The 21,399-nt window shown below is 37.7% G+C and overlaps 1 protein-coding gene across 3 annotated transcripts in view; it reads right to left on the bottom strand.

Annotated features, from left to right (window-relative positions):
• Window positions 1–21,399, bottom strand: part of LOC128691214 (WD repeat-containing protein 17-like) — a 245,478-nt gene that overhangs the window by 160,550 nt on the left and 63,529 nt on the right. For all 3 annotated transcript variants that reach the window (XM_053780080.2, XM_053780079.2, XM_053780078.2), the window contains exons 8-14: window positions 19,643–19,917; window positions 19,300–19,413; window positions 9,592–9,805; window positions 9,030–9,215; window positions 7,756–8,034; window positions 7,314–7,463; window positions 2,248–2,381 (exon numbers count right to left, since the gene is read on the bottom strand). In XM_053780080.2, the coding sequence (XP_053636055.2) occupies window positions 2,248–2,381; window positions 7,314–7,463; window positions 7,756–8,034; window positions 9,030–9,215; window positions 9,592–9,805; window positions 19,300–19,413; window positions 19,643–19,917 (1,352 nt within the window). The remainder of the gene's footprint in view (window positions 1–2,247; window positions 2,382–7,313; window positions 7,464–7,755; window positions 8,035–9,029; window positions 9,216–9,591; window positions 9,806–19,299; window positions 19,414–19,642; window positions 19,918–21,399) is intronic.

The raw sequence follows: 21,399 nt of genomic DNA, 5'->3' as shown, positions 1-21,399 counted from the left end.
CAGCAAAAATCCCAGTTTTGTTCCCACTCCCCATCAGTTTGACGACTCTCAAAGTGGAATACTACCAGCTTGTTCCCTTGGAAACACTGCAAATGAACTGGAATTCTTTGAACTATTCTTTGACTAGCCCTTGATGGAAACTATTGTCACGGAAAGTAACAAGTATTTTTGAGTACACCATGGCAAATACGATCATATCACTACAGTCAAGACCACACCGGTGGAAAGAGACAACTGTGGGTGAAATGTATTTGCCTTTTGCAACAATAATGCTTATGCCTCATGTTTATAAGCATAATATAAAATCATACTGGTCCACAGATTGGCTAATTTGTACCCCGGTCTTCAGTGAAATCATCCCAGTGAACAAGTTTATCTTACTGTTATGTATGTTGCACTTCTCTGACAAAACCAGGCCTGACAGAAGTGACAGGTTATACAAGATTAGAAATGTTTTTATGTATCTGAAACAAAAGTTCAACATGTACTTTTATCCATTCAAGAATCTTGTAATTGACGAGTCTTTGATTTTGTTCAAAGGTAGACTGTCATTCAAGCAGTATATACTGAGCAAGAGGAAACGCTTTGGCGTAAAACTGTTTGTACTCTGTGACTGTGACAGTGGCCTGGTATTGGATATTATTGTACACACGGGAAGTAAAACACTGAAAGATACCAGGATGTTATTGGGTATCTCAGGTGACGTAGTGAGAAACATGATGGCACCTTATCTTGGTATGGGGCATACATTATATACTGATAACTGGTACACAAGCCCTTTACTCATTGATTTCTTGTGAGTGAACATGACTGATGTGTGTGGCACAGCAGTGCATTCTAATCATAAACATATGCCCAGGTTCAATGCAGGCACTCGTAATGGTGAGGTGCAGGTGTTTACTGCCAATGACATCATGCCATTACGGTGGCATGACAAACGAGATGTCACAGTGTTGACAACCATTCACCCTAACAAAATGCAAGACAGTGGCAAAGTTGATAGAGTAACTAATGAACGTATTCGAAAACCAGTGACAGTGATTGACTATACACAAAATATGCGTTTGGTTGACAAATGTGACATGCAAATAGACTTTTTTGATTGTGTTTGTAAGAGTTACAAGTGGTACATGAAACTTTTCTTCCATCTCATATACATTTCAATGCTCAATGCACATAATATGTACCAAATAAAGACTGGCAACAAACCACTGTATGGTGAATTTTGTTTGTCTGTTGTCAGAACTTATAACAAAGTACCAGGTAACAATACCTGCTATACAAAACCGTCCTCGAACTCCTCAGGAAATACCCAAGCATTTGAGGAGGGAAGGTAATCACTTCATAATACATCTTCCTGCAACTAAGAACAAATTTGCTCAGAAGAGATGTGTTGTCTGTGCACAAACAAAATGATGGCAACAAAGGCGCAAAAACACTCGCTCTATGTGTGAGGAATGTAAGGTACCTCTGTACATGATACCTTGTTTCAAGGACTTCCACAAGCTGCAGCAGTTCTAAAAACATGTCCAGTGACTGTACGTATGTAAATATGTAATAGAACATTAGTATTATACAAAATTTGTGCATGTTTATTATAGTAAACAACAGTGGTAAATAAAATTATAATAATAACTTTAGTGCAGTTATTGTGTTCAATACAGTGAGTGTATATATATACATTATATACAGTATTGGTCTCACAGGCCACAAATGTTACTAGAAAAAGAAAAAAATTAGAAAAGAAAAAAGCATAAAAAAACGTAAAATAAAGAAATGCAATTTTGTGGAAATCGCCGATGTTGCCACCACTCGGTCATTTTGGGTCAACTTCTCACCTCTGTATCTCGGTAAGTACTGATCAGAATTTTTTTTTGATTTATTACCTTCACAAAAATATAATCTTTAATTCTGTAAGAAATAATATTTTTTTTTTTTTTTTTTCAAAATTTCTTGGACACTGGGGCACCCCTTCAGATTTTGCCTTTGGAGCCTGAAAGAGTTAATGATTCCAGCAGATCACTGAGGAAATTAGTTTACTTAAGACCTCCCATTTTGATTTAATGAAGATATACTTTTAATAAACAAAAGACTTTGTCAAGACTTGCTGTACAACACCTGTACTTGTAGTTTTGATTAGCAGGGTGTTGGCTGCTGTAGATGTTAGATAGCAAATTGTGTTCTACATCACTGATAACTAAAATGACTGACTAACTGAATTAAACATTAATAGTATATAATACCAACACAGAAGAGATCTGTGAACAACTTCAGTCTTTTGCTGGGCCGATGGGAGATATCTGTTTTCTGTAGAGCTGTCAGAAGGTGCTCTGCTCTGAGGCCACACAAGTAGAGACCACTGGAAAAGCTATTCTGTTGTTCTGAAAAACAATAAATTTTAGAAGTACAAATCACACAGAAATACAACAATCTTTGCGTGAGTAGCAATACTGCAGAGATGATGTTCTAGCATTGATATTTGAATTAATAGTCTCTTTACTTATATATCATCACTGTAATCTTTATGAACTTCCCACTTTCTTGGTGGTAGGAGCCATTCGCCTGTAAATGATAATGTATTATAGGAAAAAAAAGAGGTAAAGGATAGCAAAAATAAAACTGCAAATGACTAATCTATGAAAAAATTCTATACCATTATCAATATATTAAGACACTGCTATATAAGGCAGATTTATAAGGAAATGCTGAAATTCATGTTTTATTGCTATGTAAAAGTGTAGTGTATGTGTGTCTCAGGATGAGATTAAGGCTCTACAAGTCATTATGCACAGGCAGTATTTGGGGCCCTCTTGTACTCTAATAAATCATAAAAATTAATTTCTTTTTGGGTCACCCTGCCTCAGTGGAAAACGGGCGACATGTTAAAAAAAAAATTATATATTGGTCCCTTTCAGGAGGCTCTACAAGTCATTAAGCACAAGCAGTATTTGGGGCCCTCTTGTACTCTAATAAATCATAAAAATTAATAAGTAAAATTACAAATTTAATCATCAAATAATGACAAAAGGACATTTGGTCCAATACAGGAAATGTTTTACAGTATTATTATTATTATTATTATTATTATTATTATTATTATTATTATTATTATTATTATAATAATATAAATTTTTTTTTTCAACAAATCGGCTGTCTCCCACTGAGGCAGGGTGACTCAAAAAAGAAAGAAAATCCCCAAAAAGAAAATACTTTCATCATCATTCAACACTTTCACCACACTTACACATTATCACTGTTTTTGCAAAGGTGCTCAGAATACAACAGTTTAGAAGCATATACGTATAAAGATACACAACATATCCCTTCAAACTGCCAATATCCCAAACCCCTCCTTTAAAATGCAGGTATTGTACTTCCCATTTCTAGGACTCAAGTCTGACTATATGAAAATAACCGGTTTCCCTGAATCCCTTCACTAAATATTACCCTGCTCACACTCCAACAGATCGTCAGGTCCCAAGTACCATTCGTCTCCATTCACTACTTGGGACCTGACGATCTGTTGGAGTGTGAGCAGGGAAATATTTGTTGAAGGGATTCAGGGAAAACGGTTATTTTCATATAGTCGGACTTGAGTCCTGGAAATGAGAAGTACAATGCCTGCACTTTAAAGGAGGGGTTTGGGATATTGGCAGTTTGGAGGGATATGTTGTGTATCTTTATATGTATATGCTTCTAAACTGTTGTATTCTGAGCACCTTTGCAAAAACAGTGATAATGTGTGAGTGTGGTGAAAGTGTTGAATGATGATGAAAGTATTTTCTTTTTGGGGATTTTCTTTCTTTTTTGGGTCACCCTGCCTCGGTGGGAGACGGCCAATTTGTTGAAAAAAAAAATATATATTATTATAATAATAATAATAATAATAATAATAATAATAATAATAATACTGTAAAACATTTCCTGTATTGGACCAAATGTCCTTTTGTCATTATTTGATGATTAAATTTGTAATTTTACTTATTAATTTTTATGATTTATTAGAGTACAAGAGGGCCCCAAATACTGCTTGTGCTTAATGACTTGTAGAGCCTCCTGAAAGGGACCAATATATAATTTTTTTTTTTAACATGTCACCCGTTTTCCACTGAGGTAGGGTGACCCAAAAAGAAAGAAAAACCCAAAGAGAAAGAAAAAACTTTCATAATCATTCAACACTTTCACCATCACTCACACATAATCACTGTCTTTGCAGAGGAGCTCAGATATGACAGCTTAGACATTCCTCTAAATTGCCAATACCCGAAACCCCCTCCTTTAACCCTTTCAGGGTTGGTGCCATACTAGTATGGCCTGTATGCCAGGGTTGGTGCCGTACTAGTATGCATAAATTCTAGCACCTTCAAATCTAGCGAGAGAAAGCATGTAGGCCTACATATGAAAGAATGGGACTATGTGGTCAGTGTGCACAGTATAAAGAAATTCCAGCCGTGTTTTTGCTTTAAAACAGTGACTTTGCAGTGTATTTTCATATGTTATTTATGGTTGTATTCTAGTTTTCCTGGTCTCGTTTTATAGAACAGAAGACATATTACAGAAATTGAGATGATTTTGATTGGTTTCACAATGAAAAGCCCTTGAAATTGAGCTTAAAGTAGCAGAAATGTTCGATTTTTGCCAAAGTTCAAAAGTAAACAAATCATGCCACGTGTCCAATACACATGAATTGGTGAGTCTAATATTCTTCCAAAAGTGTGCTGATATTATTTATACCATTTCTGAACTAATGCAGTAGTCTGCATAACAGTAAATCTTCTATTTTTTGTGAGAATAAAAATTCAAAGTGGAAAGCAAAAGAAATGTAAGAGAGGCCTGGGGACGTGACTAATGAACAGGAAAAAATGTTATTTTAGTGCCAGGAATGTCTGTCTTGTTTATTCTGGACCCTATTTGGAAATTGGCATCTTTTGAAATGTGTGTGAAATTGGCAAAATTACCAACTTCTGACCACTTTATTGGATAGTTGAAATCGGTAAATGGGTGGTTTCTTGTACTCCTTTGATAGAAAAAATGGAGTTATAGCGAAACAGGTATTATTTTTGTCAACTGGTACATTGGAATTGGCTGAAAATAGGGCTCAAAGTGGGCAAAATCGCTGATGCGTAAACATTGTTGAGACTGCTAACTTCATGAGAGCATAATTCCGTACGTTTTCAATCAAATTTCATACTTTTGGTGTCATTATGATCAGGAAAAGATTCTATATCATTTCATAAGAAAAAATAACAATTTTTTTTTTCAAAAAAATTCCAACTCTGAGAACAAGTTTAGGAGAGGGCCTGTTGACCCTGAAAGGGTTAAAGTGCAGGCATTGTACTTCCCATTTCCAGGACTCAAGTCTGGTTAACCGATTTCCCTGAATCCTTTCACAAAATATTACACTGCTCACACTCCAACAGCTCATCAGGTCCCAAAAACCATTCTTCTCCATTCACTCCTAACATGCACACACATGCTTGCTGGAAGTCCAAGCCCCTAGCCCATAAAACTTCCTTTAACCCCTCCCTCCAACCTTTTTGGGGATGACCCCTACCCTTTCTTTCTTCTCCTACACATTTATATGCTCTTCAAGTCATTCTACTTTATTTCATTCTCTCTAAATGACCAAACCACCTCAACAGCCCCTCTTCAGCCCTCTAACTAATACTTTTAGTAATCTGACACCTCCTCCTAATTTCCACAGTGGTCACTTGTGGTCATATCTGTCCTAAGCTGTCTGGGATTAGCATGGGGTGTTACCTAGCACCATGGCTTGTTGTAGTGTTTTAGAATCACACGTTAAAGTGTTGAAGAAGGAGATTCTACTTCTTCAGGAGGAAAATAGGAGGCTGAAGCTTTGTCTAGATGGGTTTGGGAGTGAGTATGAGATGGTTGTAGCTGGTGAGAAGGAAAAAGTTACCAGCAGTGATACAGAGACTGGCAGCTGCTTTAAGTGGCAACTGGTTCACAATTCACGAAGAAGGATGATAAGGAAGGTTAACAGAGTAAATGTGAAGGTAGGAAATCAATTCTCTGTTCTCCAGGATGAGTTTACTTCAGTGGTTAGTGAGAGTAACCCTTTCAGGGTCGGCAGGATCTCTCCTAAACTTGTTCTCAGGGTCGGAAATTTTTCAAAAAAAAAAAAAAAAAATTTTTTCTTATGAAATGATAGATAATCTTTTCCCAATCATAATGACACCAAAAATATGAAATTTGATGGAAAACTTACAGAATTATGCTCTCGCGAAGTTAGTGGTCTCAACGATGTTTACGCATCGGCGATTTCACCCACTTTGAGCCCTATTTTCGGAAAATTCCGATGTACTAGTCGACAAAAATCATAACTATTTCGTTAAACTTCATTTTTTCTATCGAATGAGTACAAGAAACCACCCATTTACCGATTTCAACTATCCAATAAAGTGGTCAGAATTTAGCAATTTTGCCAATTTCACACAAATTTCAAAAGATGCCAATTTCCGAGTAGGGTCTAGAATAAACAAAAAAGACATTCCTGGCACTAAAATAACATTTCCTCAGTTCATTAGTCACGTCCCCACACCCCTTTTACAGTCTTTTGCTTTCCACTTTGAATTTTTATTCACACAAAAAAATAGAAGATTTACTGTTATGCAGACTACTGCATTAGTGTGGAAATGGTATAAATAATATCAGCGCACTTGTGAAAGAATATTAGACTCACCAGTTGGCGTGTACTGGACGTGTAGCATGATTTGTTTACTTTTGAGCTTTGGTAAAAATTGAACATTTCTGCTACTTTGAGCTCAATTTCAAAATACTTTTCACTGTAAAACCAGTCAAAATCATCTCAATTTCTGTAATATGTCTTCCCTTCTATAAAATGAGACCAGGAAAACTAGAATACAACAATAAATACTACACGAAAATACAGTGCAAAGTCGCTGTTTTAATCCAAAAACATGGTCAAAGTTTTTTTTTTCTCATTACGCACTGTGTGCTGCAGGATTTTTTTATACTGCGCACACTGACCACATAGACCCATTCTTTCATATGTAGGCCTACCAGCTTTCTATCACTAGATTTGAGGGCGCTAGAATTTAGGCGTATTAGTACGTCAAAAACCCTGATGCGTAAGCCGTACTAGTACGTCTGAAACCCTGAAAGGGTTAATGAATAATGGGTTTCAATCACTCCCTAATTTAATTCACTTAAACCACTTTAATTCACCTGCATCACCAGTGAAAATAGATATCCTTTAGAGTAAGTAAATTTTAATCAGGAAACTGCTTGAAAATTCAAGAATATTATATGTTCAATACAAAAAAACTAACCATTGTTCCTGATAATTTCTTCAGTAGTCTTTCCTGCTAAAACTTTCAGGTAGAGTGGAGCCACAAATGAGGTTAATGACCAAAGCCGCATTGTAGAATCCCGTGAACAAGATGCAAGCAGAAATGGACGTACAGGGTGGATGCTTAGTCCTATAAATTAAAAATATTTTTCTTCCATAAAATTACAAGACACACTTATTTACATAATTTAATACTTGTATATAAAATTGTTACTCATTTATACTGCATGACCCTAGTGGGTGTAGCACTTCATTATGATTATAATAATAATACTCATTTATAAAAAGGCTGTATTAAAGGCTCAGAAACTAATGATTTTTTCATAAATTTGAAGATATACAAATATCCAAGTAAAGTTTTGTGGTCAAGATAGCAAAAACAAAACTTAAGAGGGAACAAGTACAAAAACTCCATAACATACCATACACATCAGCTCCATGATCAAGAACAACGTCAAGGCAGGTAGCATGACGAGCATCCCACACCCTCATTGTTCGGTCCCAGGAGCCAGAAATAAGCAAAAAGGGAACTTCAGGACACCAAGCCAAACCACGCACATTGTCAGAATGGCCAACCAGAATTGTTAAACACTGCGCCTTTGCATACGACCATATTCTAACAGATGAATCATCACTGCCACTACACAAGATATCAGCATACACTGGATTCCACTTGACACGAAACACCTTTTTCAGATGAGCTGAAAACCCAAAACTCTGTTAAAGCTATATAAATATTAAAAATATTTTTAAGTACAGACTCTTTCATGAAATCCTTTAATCACATACATCCTCATCACTGTCTTCACTATCTTTTGACTGAGAGGAGTTTAGAACAGCATCAACAATGTTAACTCTTTAGAACAGCATCAATATGCTCTGTATTGGTAAATAGCTGCACAACAGGTGTATCAACATAATACTGTAATTCAGTTACATCTCAATACAGTTGGTGATAGTACAATACTTGTGCTGCTGTTATATATGTGTGAAGGTACATTAGTTTTATTTCTTGCTTTGGGCTATTATCTATAAGAAAATCTTTGCTGGTACAATAGTTGGAATTTTTCTGGATAGGACTGATCCTACAGCCAAAAAGAAATTATTTAGTTTATTTACTATTTCACTGATTTGGATGAATGGTTCATTTGATTTATTTAGGGAAGGGGGACAAAAGAGACTGTAAAAATTATAGAGGAATAAGTTACTGAGTATACCAGGAAAAGTGTACGGTAGGGTTAAAATTGAAAGAACTAGAGGTAAGACAGAATGTAGGATTGTGGATGAGCAAGGATGTTTCAGAGTGGGTAGGGGATGTGTAGATCAAGTGTTTACATTGAAGCATATATGTGAACAGTATTTAGATAAAGGAAGGGAAGTTTTTATTGCATTTATGGATTTAGAAAAGGCAATTCCCAAATATCTGAACATATTCACTTCTTCCATACTCACTCCCTCCAATGTGATATCCAATTTTTCTTTATCTAAATCATTTGTTACCCTCATCACCTTACTCTTATCTATGTTCATTTTCATCTTTCTACCTTTACACACCCTCCCAAACTCATCCACTAACCTTTGCAACTTTTCTTTAGAATCTCCCAAAAGCACAGTATCATCAGCAAAAAGCAACTGTGTCAAATCCCATTTTGTATTTGATTCCTTATTAGGAAATAAATATAAGACAATAACCTACCTTTCAGCTCTGTCAAAGGCTCTCTTCTATTTTTTGTTACATTAAAGATTCGAATCTTCCCATCCTCACAGCCTGTGGCTAATATATCAGCATCTCGCCAGTCACAGCCATAAACAGGACCTGGGTGACGGTAGTCTTGTAACAGAGTCCCGCTCACTTGGTGAACATAGCAGTACCCTGATTCACCTGACATCATAGGTAAATATGATATGAATGTGATTTCCAATAACTATATAGATAAAAACTATCTATGGTAAATGCAAAAAGCCTTATTAACATAAACTAAAGTCAAAGACAAAGGTAGAGGAAATGTAAAATACACACACACTGACATCACCCAGCTAAGTAATGGGATATGATTAAATGAATACAAAAAAATATCTAGAATAGATAAAATAAATCATAATCAAGAATAGACTGACACCATTGTGATTAGGCAAGTTATGCCTATTTCTGCTTAATTGTTTATATGCATGAAATTTATAAAAAAAAAAAAAACTCACTTTTTCAAATTTTCCATTTTCCAAATCAATTACTCACCAGAAAACAAAAAAAGTTTTACCTGCAGATGCTATTCTTCTGGCATCCTTGTGATTCCATGCCACACAAAACACTTTTTTGTCTTTGTGGGAACATATATCTTGCAAGATCTTGTGTTTGCCTACATCCCAAATGAAGACATCTCCTCCAGAGGTTCCTGCTACTATACAGTTAAGGTCAGCTGGTGCCCATGATAGTGAGTATATGATGCTATTACAGTTGGGAAGATGGTCTACCTGTGTGAGAGAGAAAATTTCTTGTAATTCATATATAAACAAGATCAAACACATCTTCCAACAATTTCTTCCCAACTGGAGTACGCAACTGTAGTGTAGTCTGCATTTAGATGACTATTATATTCATGATGAAGTGCTAAACCCAGAGAGGTTATACAGTGCCTGGGAAACAGAAGGCAATCAGGCATGAGCCAAGGATGTGGATCAAAGGCCCATCACAAGCATCAAGGCACCCTCACCCACTTGAAGTCTGAATACAGAGAGAGGCAAACAAAATGTCAAACAAAAGCAGTAAAATGAATATCGTAAGCAAGAAATATTAATAGCAAAGACAGAAATCACTGAATTTGCCTTTGTTGGAAAACTGATTAAGAGATGGAAATAAAATAATTACTTACAAATTAAAGAGATGATTTGATAAACGGAGAAGGAAAGTTTTGGAACAATAGTAACAACAAAGAGGACAAGATGAAACATTCTTAATTACACAAAAGTGGTATAAAAATAATAGCAGGAAGTTTTTTTTTTTTTTAACATGTTGCAGTTTCCCACTGAGGCAGGGTGACCCAAAAAAAGAAAGAAAAAACTTTTATCATCATTCAACACTCACCATCATTCATACATAATTACTGTCGCAGAGGCACTCAGATACGACAGGTTAGATGTCACTCCAAAGAGCCAATATTGTAAACCCCTCCTTTAAAGTATAGGCATTGTACTTCCCACTTCCAGGACTCAAATCCAGCTAACCAGCTTCCATGACTCCCTTCACAAAATATTACCCTGCTCACTCTTCAACAGCTTGTCAGGTCCCTAAAGCCATTCATCTCCATTCACTCCTATCTAACATTCACAAGCACACTTCCTGGAAGTCCAAGCCCCTCACTCACAAAACCTCCCTTACCCCCTTCCTCCAACCTTTCCTAAGATGACCCCCAACCTCTTCCTTCCTTCCTTCTTCAAGTCATTCTACTTTGTTCCATTCCCTCTAAATGACCAAACCGCCTCAATAACCCCTCTTCAGCCCTCTAGCTAAAACTTTTAGTAACTCCACACTTCATTCTAATTTCCACACTACGAATTCTCTGCATAATATTTACACCATACATTGCACATCCATATGAGTGTGTTTGTACCACTATACTCTCAAACAGTCTCTTCTTTGCCTCCATGGATAACATTTTTTGTTTCCACAGATACCTCAGAGCACCACTCACTTTTTTTTCCTTCATCAACTCAGTGGTTAACCTCATCCTTCATAAACCCATCTGCTGACAAGTCAACTCCCAAATATCTGAACACATTCACTTCTTCCATACTCCCTTCCTCCAATGTGATATTCAATTTTTCTTTATCTAAATTGTTTGATACCCTCATCACCTTACTCTTATCTATGTTCACTTTCAAGTTTCTACCTTTACACACCCTTCCAAACTCATCCACTAACCTTTGCAACTTTAGAATCTCCCAAAAGCACAGTATCATCAGCAAAAAGTAACTGTGTCAACTCCCATTTTGTATTTGATTCCCCATAATTTAATCCCACCCCTCTCCCCAACACTCTAGCATTTACTTCTTTTACAACCCCATCTATAAATATGTTAAACAACCATGGTGACATTACACAACCCTGTCTAAGACCTACTTTTACTGGGAACTAATCTCCCTTTCTCCTAGCAGGATGTATTACCCACAATTATAAATACAGCTGACAATTGGAATATTCTTAAGGTGTGTGAAACAATATTCAATTGAAAAATACTATAATTATGATGAACATAAGAACATAAGAAAGGAGGAACACTGCAGGAGGCCTGTTGGCCCATACTAGGCAGGTCCTTTACAATTCATCCCACTAACAAAACATTTGCCCAACCCAATTTTCAATGCCACCCAAGAAATAAGCTCTGATGTGAAAGTCCCACTCAAATCCAACCCCTCCCACTCATGTACTTATCCAACCTAAATTTGAAACTACATGTTGAGGGCAGGATGATTACATGTTGAGGGCAGGATGCAATGAGCTGTATTCCACAAGCAGCAAATATATACACACACTAACTGTGCTTAAATTATTTCTATACATTTTATCTACCCTGCAGTTATGGATCTTAAATCTTTCTGGAATTAATAGAAACATCTTTGTCCAGCAAAAATTAAAAAATTAATTGAGTCTAGCAGGAGAGAAGTGAGCATATGAAGGCGCTGTGGGCAACATGCCAGCCTGTCCCAGTGATCTTGTTTTTTTTTTTTTTTTTTTCAACAAGTTGGTCGTCTCCCACCGAGGCAGGGTGACCCAAAAAAAGAAAGAAAATCCCCAAAAAGAAAATAATTTCATCATCATTCAACACTTTCACCACACTCACACATTATCACTGTTTTTGCAGAGATGCTCAGAATACAACAGTTTAGAAGCATATACGTATAAAGATACACAACACATCCCTCCAAACTGCCAATATCCCAAACCCCTCCTTTAAAGTGCAGGCATTGTACTTCCCACTTCCAGGACTCAAGTCCGACTATATGAAAATAACCGGTTTCCCTGAATCCCCCCACTAAATATTACCCTGCTCACACTCCAACAGATCGTCAGGTCCCAAGTATCATTCGTCTCCATTCACTCCTATCTAACACGCTCATGCACGCTTGCTGGAAGTCCAAGCTCCTCGCCCACAAAACCTCCTTTACCCCCTCTTTCCAACCCTTTCGAGGACAACCCCTACCCCTCTTTCCTTCCCCTATAGATTTATATGCTTTCCATGTCAGTCTACTTTGATCCATTCTCTCTAAATGACCAAACCACCTCAACAACCCCTCTTCTGCCCTCTGACTAATGCTTTTATTAACTCCACACCTTCTCCTAATTTCCACACTCCGAATTTTCTGCATAATATTTACACCACACATTGCCCTTAGACAGGACATCTCCACTGCCTCCAACCGTCTCCTTGCTGCTGCATTTACCACCCAAGCTTCACATCCATATAAGAGTGTTGGTACTACTATACTTTCATACATTCCCTTCTTTGCCTCCATAGATAACGTTTTTTGACTCCACATATACCTCAACGCACCACTCACCTTTTTTCCCTCATCAATTCTATGATTAACCTCATCCTTCATAAATCCATCCGCCGACACGTCAACTCCCAAGTATCTGAAAACATTCACTTCTTCCATACTCCTCCTCCCCAATTTGATATCCAATTTTTCTTTATCTAAATCATTTGATACCCTCATCACCTTACTCTTTTCTATGTTCACTTTCAACTTTCTATCTTTACACACATTCTCAAACTCATCCACTAACCTTTGCAATTTTTCTTTAGAATCTCCCATAAGCACAGTATCATCAGCAAAAAGTAACTGTGTCAATTCCCATTTTGAATTTGCTTCCCCATAATTTAATCCCACCCCTCTCCCGAACACCCTAGCATTTACTTCTTTTACAACCCCATCTATAAATATATTAAACAACCATGGTGACATTACACATCCCTGTCTAAGACCTACTTTTACCGGGAAGTAGTCTCCCTCTCTTCTACACACCCTAACCTGAGCCTCACTATCCTCATAAAAGCTCTTTACAGCATTTAGTAACTTACCACCTATTCCATATACTTGCAACATCTGCCACATTGCTCCTCTATCCACTCTATCATATGCATTTTCTAAATCCATAAATGCAATAAAAACTTCCCTACCTTTATCTAAATACTGTTCATATATATGCTTCAATGTAAACACTTGATCTACACATCCCCTACCCACTCTTAAGCCTCCTTGCTCATCCGCAATTCTACATTCTGTCTTACCTCTAATTCTTTCAATTATAACCCTACCGTATACTTTTCCTGGTATACTCAGTAAACTTATTCCTCTATAATTTTTACAATCTCTTTTGTCCCCTTTCCCTTTATATAAAGGGACTATACATGCTCTCCGCCAATCCCTAGGTACCTTCCCCTCTTTCATACATTTATTAAACAAAAGTACCAACCACTCCAACACTATATCCCCCCCTGCTTTTAACATTTCTGTCATGATCCCATCAGTTCCAGCTGCTTTACCCCCTTTCATTCTATGTAATGCCTCACGTACCTCCACCACACTTACATTCTGCTCTTCTTCACTCCTAAAAGATGGTATACCTCCCTGGCCAGTGCATGAAATTACCGCCTCCCTTTCTTCCTCAGCATTTAAAAGTTCCTCAAAATATTCTCGCCATCTACCTAATACCTCCCTCTCCCCATCTACTAACTCCCCTACTCTGTTTTTAACTGACAAATCCATACTTTCCCTAGGCTTTCTTAACTTGTTTAACTCACTCCAAAATTTTTTCTTATTTTCATTAAAATTTCTTGACAGTGCCTCTCCCACTCTTTCATCTGATCTCCTTTTGCACTCTCTCACCACTCTCTTCACCTTTCTTTTACTCTCCATATACTCTGCTCTTCTTATAACACTTCTGCTTTGTAAAAACCTCTCGTAAGCTACCTTTTTCTCTTTTATCACACCCTTTACTTCATCATTCCACCAATCACTCCTCTTTCCTCCTGCCAACAACTCCTGAACAACTTTTCTGGATTTACTAGACCTCTGTTATTTTTAACACAATTTCTTAAAGAACTACAATATTAATGTAATTTACACTACAGTATAGCCAGCCATTTTTTTTTTTTTTTTTTTTTTTTTTTTTTTTTCAACAAGTCGGCCGTCTCCCACCGAGGCAGGGTGACCCAAAAAAGAAAGAAAATCCCCAAAAAGAAAATACTTTCATCATCATTCAACACTTTCACCACACTCGCACATTATCACTGTTTTTGCAGAGGTGCTCAGAATACAACAGTCTAGAAGCATAAACATATAAAGATACACAACATATCCCTCCAAACTGCCAATATCCCAAACCCCTCCTTTAAAGTGCAGGCATTGTACTTCCCATTTCCAGGACTCAAGTCCGACTATATGAAAATAACCGGTTTCCCTGAATCCCTTCACTAAATATTACCCTGCTCACACTCCAACAGATCGTCAGGTCCCAAGTACCATTCGTCTCCATTCACTCCTATCTAACACGCTCACGCACGCTTGCTGGAAGTCTAAGCCCCTTACCCACAAAACCTCCTTTACCCCCTCTCTCCAACCCTTTCGAGGACGACCCCTACCCCGCCTTCCTTCCCCTATAGATTTATATGCTTTCCATGTCATTCTACTGTGATCCATTCTCTCTAAATGACCAAACCACCTCAACAACCCCTCTTCTGCCCTCTGACTAATACTTTTATTAACTCCACACCTTCTCCTAATTTCCACACTCCGAATTTTCTGCATAATATTTACACCACACATTGCCCTTAAACAGGACATCTCCGCTGCCTCCAACCGTCTCCTCGCTGCTGCATATTTAAGGGAATTCTGCAACATGAATTTCTGGCCTACCGAAATTATAATTTTTCAGCATTAGAATTCAAAACTACAACAGAATTGTTTTTAAAACATGATCAATGAATTTACAAAAACTAGTATGCTTTATCAACTAATCTATCTCATTTAACTTTAAGGAAATATAGATGTACTTGAAATAGGGGTCTAAAGTCTCATATACAGAGAATCTACATATAGGAACCAAAATGACCTCAGTCTGCATTTTATGTATACAATAGGTAGTAGGATGGTAAACAGCAACCGCCCAGGGAGGTGCTACCGTCCTGCCAAGTGAGTGTAAAATGGAATCCTGTAATTGTTTCACATGATGGTAGGATTGCTGGTGTTTTTTTTCTGTCTCTTAAACATGCAAGATTTCAGTTAAGTCTTGCTACTTCTACTTACACTTAGGTCACACTACACATACATGTTTTTTTTTTTGTTTTGTTTTTTTCAACAAGTCGGCCGTCTCCCACCAAGGCAGGGTGACCCAAAAAAGAAAGAAAATCCCCAAAAAGAAAATACTTTCATTATCATTCAACACTTTCACCACACTCGCACATTATCACTGTTTTTGCAGAGGTGCTCAGAATACAACAGTTTAGAAGCATACACATATAAAGATACACAACATATCCCTCCAAACTGCAAATATCCCAAACCCCTCCTTTAAAGTGCAGGCATTGTACTTCCCATTTCCAGGACTCAAGTCCGACTATATGAAAATAACCAGTTTCCCTGAATCCCTTCACTAAATATTACCCTGCTCACACTCCAACAGATTGTCAGGTCCCAAGTACCATTCGTCTCCATTCACTCCTATCTAACACGCTCACGCACGCTTGCTGGAAGTCCAAGCCCCTTGCCCACAAAACCTCCTTTACCCCCTCTCTCCAACCCTTTCGAGGACGACCCCTACCCCGCCTTCCTTCCCCTGTAGATTTATATGCTTTCCATGTCATTCTACTTTGATCCATTCTCTCTAAATGACCAAACCACCTTAACAACCCCTCTTCTGGCCTCTGACTAATATTTTTATTAACTCCTCACCTTTTCCTAATTTCCACACTCCGAATTTTCTGCATAATATTTACACCACACATTGCCCTTAAACAGGACATCTCCACTGCCTCCAACCGTCTCCTCGCTGCTGCATTTACCACCCAAGCTTCACACCCATATAAGAGTGTTGGTACTACTATACTTTCATACATTCCCTTCTTTGCCTCCATAGATAACGTTTTTTGACTCCACATATACCTCAACGCACCACTCACCTTTTTTCCCTCATCAATTCTATGATTAACCTCATCCTTCATAAATCCATCCGCCAACACGTCAACTCCCAAGTATCTGAAAACATTCACTTCTTCCATACTCCTCCTCCCCAATTTGATATCCAATTTTTCTTTATCTAAATCATTTGACACCCTCATCACCTTACTCTTTTCTATGTTCACTTTCAACTTTCTACCTTTACACACATTCCCAAACTCATCCACTAACCTTTGCAATTTTTCTTTAGAATCTCCCATAAGCACAGTATCATCAGCAAAAAGTAACTGTGTCAATTCCCATTTTGAATTTGATTCCCCAAAATTTAATCCCACCCCTCTCCCGAACACCCTAGCATTTACTTCCTTTACAACCCCATCTATAAATATATTAAACAACCATGGTGACATTACACATCCCTGTCTAAGACCTACTTTTACCGGGAAGTAGTCTCCCTCTCTTCTACACACCCTAACCTGAGCCTCACTATCCTCATAAAAACTCTTTACAGCATTTAATAACTTACCACCTATTCCATATACTTGCAACATCTGCCACATTGCTCCTCTATCCACTCTATCATATGCCTTTTCTAAATCCATAAATGCAATAAAAACTTCCCTACCTTTATCTAAATACTGTTCACATACATGCTTCAATGTAAACACTTGATCTACACATCCCCTACCCACTCTGAAACCTCCTTGTTCATCCGCAATCCTATATTCTGTCTTACCTCTAATTCTTTCAATTATAACCCTACCGTACACTTTTCCTGGTATACTCAGTAAATTTATTCCTCTATAATTTTTACAGTCTCTTTTGTCCCCTTTCCCTTTATATAAAGGGACTATTCATGCTCTCCGCCAATCCCTAGGTACCTTCCCCTCTTTCATACATTTATTAAACAAAAGTACCAACCACTCCAACACTATATCCCCCCCTGCTTTTAACATTTCTGTCATGATCCCATCAGTTCCAGCTGCTTTACCCCCTTTCATTTTATGTAATGCCTCACATACCTCCCCCACACTTACATTCTGCTCTTCTTCACTCCTAAAAGATGGTATACCTCCCTGACCAGTGCATACATGTACATGTACAAGCGCATATATATACACATCCCTCTGGGTTTTCTTCTATTTTCTTTCTAGTTCTTGTTCTTGTTTATTTCCTCTTATCACCATGGGGAAATGGAACAGAATTCTTCCTCCGTAAGCCATGAGTGTTGTAAGAGGCGACTAAAATGCTGGGAGCAAGGGCCTAGTAACCCCTTCTCCTGTATAAATTACTATATTTAACCCGTAAACGGTCCAGGCAGATCTACGTTCACATGTGTAGTGCTCCAAAAGTAGATCTAGGTTTTTTTTTACATATTTTCAAATACAGTGGACCCCCGGTTCGTGATGCTATCGGTATCCGATAAATCCGGTAACTGATGCATTACATCGCAGAAAATTTGCCTTGCTTCCCAATACAAAACCCGGTATGCGATGTGGTTCGTACGAGACGTGTCCATGTGTGGCCTGAACTGCCCCATGTGTGCCAGTGTTTACAAGCCAGCCAGTGTGCGCGCATCTAAGGATACATTCGGTACATTCCATATTATCCATATTATCACTGTTTTTGGTGCCTGTTTTTGCAAAATAAGTCACCATGGGCCCCAAGAAAGCTCCCAGTGCCAACCCTTCGAGACCAAGGGTGCTAATGACTGTTGAAATGAAGAAAGTACAAAAGTGGAGTGCGTGTGTCGGAGCTGGTCAGGTTGCATAGTAAACCCCAATCAACATCTCTACTATAGTGAGCAAGAAAACAGCAATCAAGGAAGCTGTTCTTGCAAAAGGTGCAACTGTGATTACAAAACAGCGACCGCAAGTGTAAGAAAATGTTGAGAGACTGTTATTGGTGTGGATAAATGAAAAACAGATAGCAGGAGATAGCATCTCTCAAGCAATCATTTGTGAAAAGGCTAGGCAGTTGTATGATGATTTGGTAAAAAAAATTGCCTGCAACTAGTGGTGATGTGAGTGAATTTAAGGCCAGCAAAGGTTGGTTTGAAAGATTTAAGAATTGTAGTGGTATACATAGTGTGATTAGGCATGGTGAGGCTGCCAGTTATGTTGTGCGACAGAAGTCCAGTGACTCTCAACCTGGTCCTAGTGGCATTAAAAGAAGAAGGGAAGTAACCCCGGAAAAGGACTTGCTACCTCAAGTCCTAATGGAGGGGGATTCCCTTTCTAAATGCTAACACCATCCACACTCTCCCCTCCTCCCATCCCATCAATCATCACCAGATCTTCATTAAAGGTAAGTGTCAATTATTCTTTCGTTATTTATTGTTATTTATTGTTATTGTTGTTATTGTAATTACTATTCTATTGCATTAAACTTAATATTTCATGTGGTAAAAGTTTTTTTTTTCATACTTTTGAGTGTCTTGCACGGGTTAATTTGATTTCCATTATTTCTTATGGGGAAAATTGATTCGCTTTCCGATATTTTTGGTTTACGATGAGCTCTCAGGAACGGATTAGTATCGCAAACCGGGGGTCCACTGTATAACAAAAAAAAAAGTAGATCAAAGTTTTTTACACATTTTCAAATGTAAAAAAAAAAAAGATCTACTTTTTTACATACTTTCAAATGTTGAAAAAACGTATATATACGTTTGGAGCGTTTATGGGTTAAAAAGAGAAACTTTCGTTTTTCTTTTTGGGCCACCCTACCTTGGTGGGATACTGCCGGTTTGTTGAAAAAAAAAAAATTATTAAAACACCAATAATACATACTGTTTCCATGGTATCAATTTTCCAGATTTTAATAGATCCATCAAAAGAAGCAGTAGCCAGTAGATCACTATCCTCAGGCTTAAAGCTGCAGTCAAATATTGTTTCGGTGTGACCCTGTAAATAATGCTGAAATTACATTTTTTGTGAATGTATTATCAATGAAACAATGTTTAATTTATAATACAATATATTACTTGCAGAAGATTTTGTAAACAGTATATGAGATATTTACTGAATTATGTACAGTGAATAAGCATTTTTTATAAAGGCAACCACAATTTAAGAAAATGCAAGCAGAAATAAAATGCTTACATCTGTGATGGGTAAAGGTTTATTAACTTACATGTTCTCGATTAAAGATCCACTGTTTTCTTCTCAGGTGGTACAGACCAACGCCTCCATCTTTAAACAATGTAACAACTGCCACATTAGGGATCATGAGTCCCTTCCTCTCACCAGACAGATCATTAGTTTGGTCTTGATGAACGTTTCGAGGAGCATTTACATTTAAAACTCGTGTAACACAAAGAACATGAAAGCCTGTGTTTTTTAAAACATTATTTTCTACAGGTGTTGATTTACTGACTGTCCAAACACGCAGAATGCCTTTTTCAGCATCTGAAAGATTGACAAACTTTTTTCAACATAACTTGGAATCTCAAACTGAATCACAAAAAGGCAAAACCCTTTGGTGGGGGGTTAGCATGGAAGCTGGGATAGGTGAAAAATAGGTTTGGTGAGTGGAGTTATTTTTTTTTTTTTTTTAGGAGTGGTTTAAGGGTGAGAAAAAGTGCCAGGGTTTGACCCAGTTGCTGGGCAAAATACAAATTATGGCAAAAATGTTAGGAACTGATTTGAGCAGGAAGTGCAGGTGGTTGGGTTGACACCAATGCCCAGAAACTAATGGTACTCTCGTCAGGATTGCTGGGGCCAGTAAGACTTCAAAATAAAACTTTCCCTATTAATATATCTAGCATGTCTAAACAGTTTTATATCTACAAATCAAATGCATGTTTTTCTATATATAAAGTATGGAAAAGCAAGCATATTCTTTTCCAACCATATTAACCCTTAAACTGTCCAAGCAGATCTACGTTCATATGTGTAGTGCTCCAAAAGCAGATCTACATTTTTTATATATTTTCAAATATAACAAAAAAAAAAAACGTAGATCAAAGATTTTTTACACATCAATTTTTTTTTTTTTTTTTTTTTTTTTTTTCAACAAGTCGGCCGTCTCCCACCGAGGCAGGGTGACCCAAAAGAGAAAGAAAATCCCCAAAAAGAAAATACTTTCATCATCATTCAACACTTTCACCACACTCGCACATTATCACTGTTTTTGCAGAGGTGCTCAGAATACAACAGTCTAGAAGCATACACATATAAAGATACACAACATATCCCTCCACACTGCCAATATCCCAAACCCCTCCTTTAAAGTGCAGGCATTGTACTTCCCATTTCCAGGACTCAAGTCCGACTATATGAAAATAACCGGTTTCCCTGAATCCCTTCACTAAATATTACCCTGCTCACACTCCAACAGATCGTCAGGTCCCAAGTACCATTCGTCTCCATTCACTCCTATCTAACACGCTCACGCACGCTTGCTGGAAGTCCAAGCCCCTTGCCCACAAAACCTCCTTTACCCCCTCTCTCCAACCCTTTCGAGGACGACCCCTACCCCGCCTTCCTTCCCCTATAGATTTATATGCTTTCCATGTCATTCTACTTTGATCCATTCTCTCTAAATGACCAAACCACCTCAACAACCCCTCTTCTGCCCTCTGACTAATACTTTTATTAACTCCACACCTTCTCCTAATTTCCACACTCCGAATTTTCTGCATAATATTTACACCACACATTGCCCTTAAACAGGACATCTCCACTGCCTCCAACCGTCTCCTCGCTGCTGCATTTACCACCCAAGCTTCACACCCATATAAGAGTGTTGGTACTACTATACTTTCATACATTCCCTTCTTTGCCTCCATAGATAACGTTTTTTGACTCCACATATACCTCAACGCACCACTCACCTTTTTTCCCTCATCAATTCTATGATTAACCTCATCCTTCATAAATCCATCCGCC

The sequence above is a fragment of the Cherax quadricarinatus genome, chromosome 27 (genome assembly GCF_038502225.1).
Source record: "Cherax quadricarinatus isolate ZL_2023a chromosome 27, ASM3850222v1, whole genome shotgun sequence".
Lineage (NCBI taxonomy): Eukaryota > Metazoa > Arthropoda > Malacostraca > Decapoda > Parastacidae > Cherax > Cherax quadricarinatus.
This window is presented reverse-complemented; position numbering and strand designations above follow the sequence as displayed.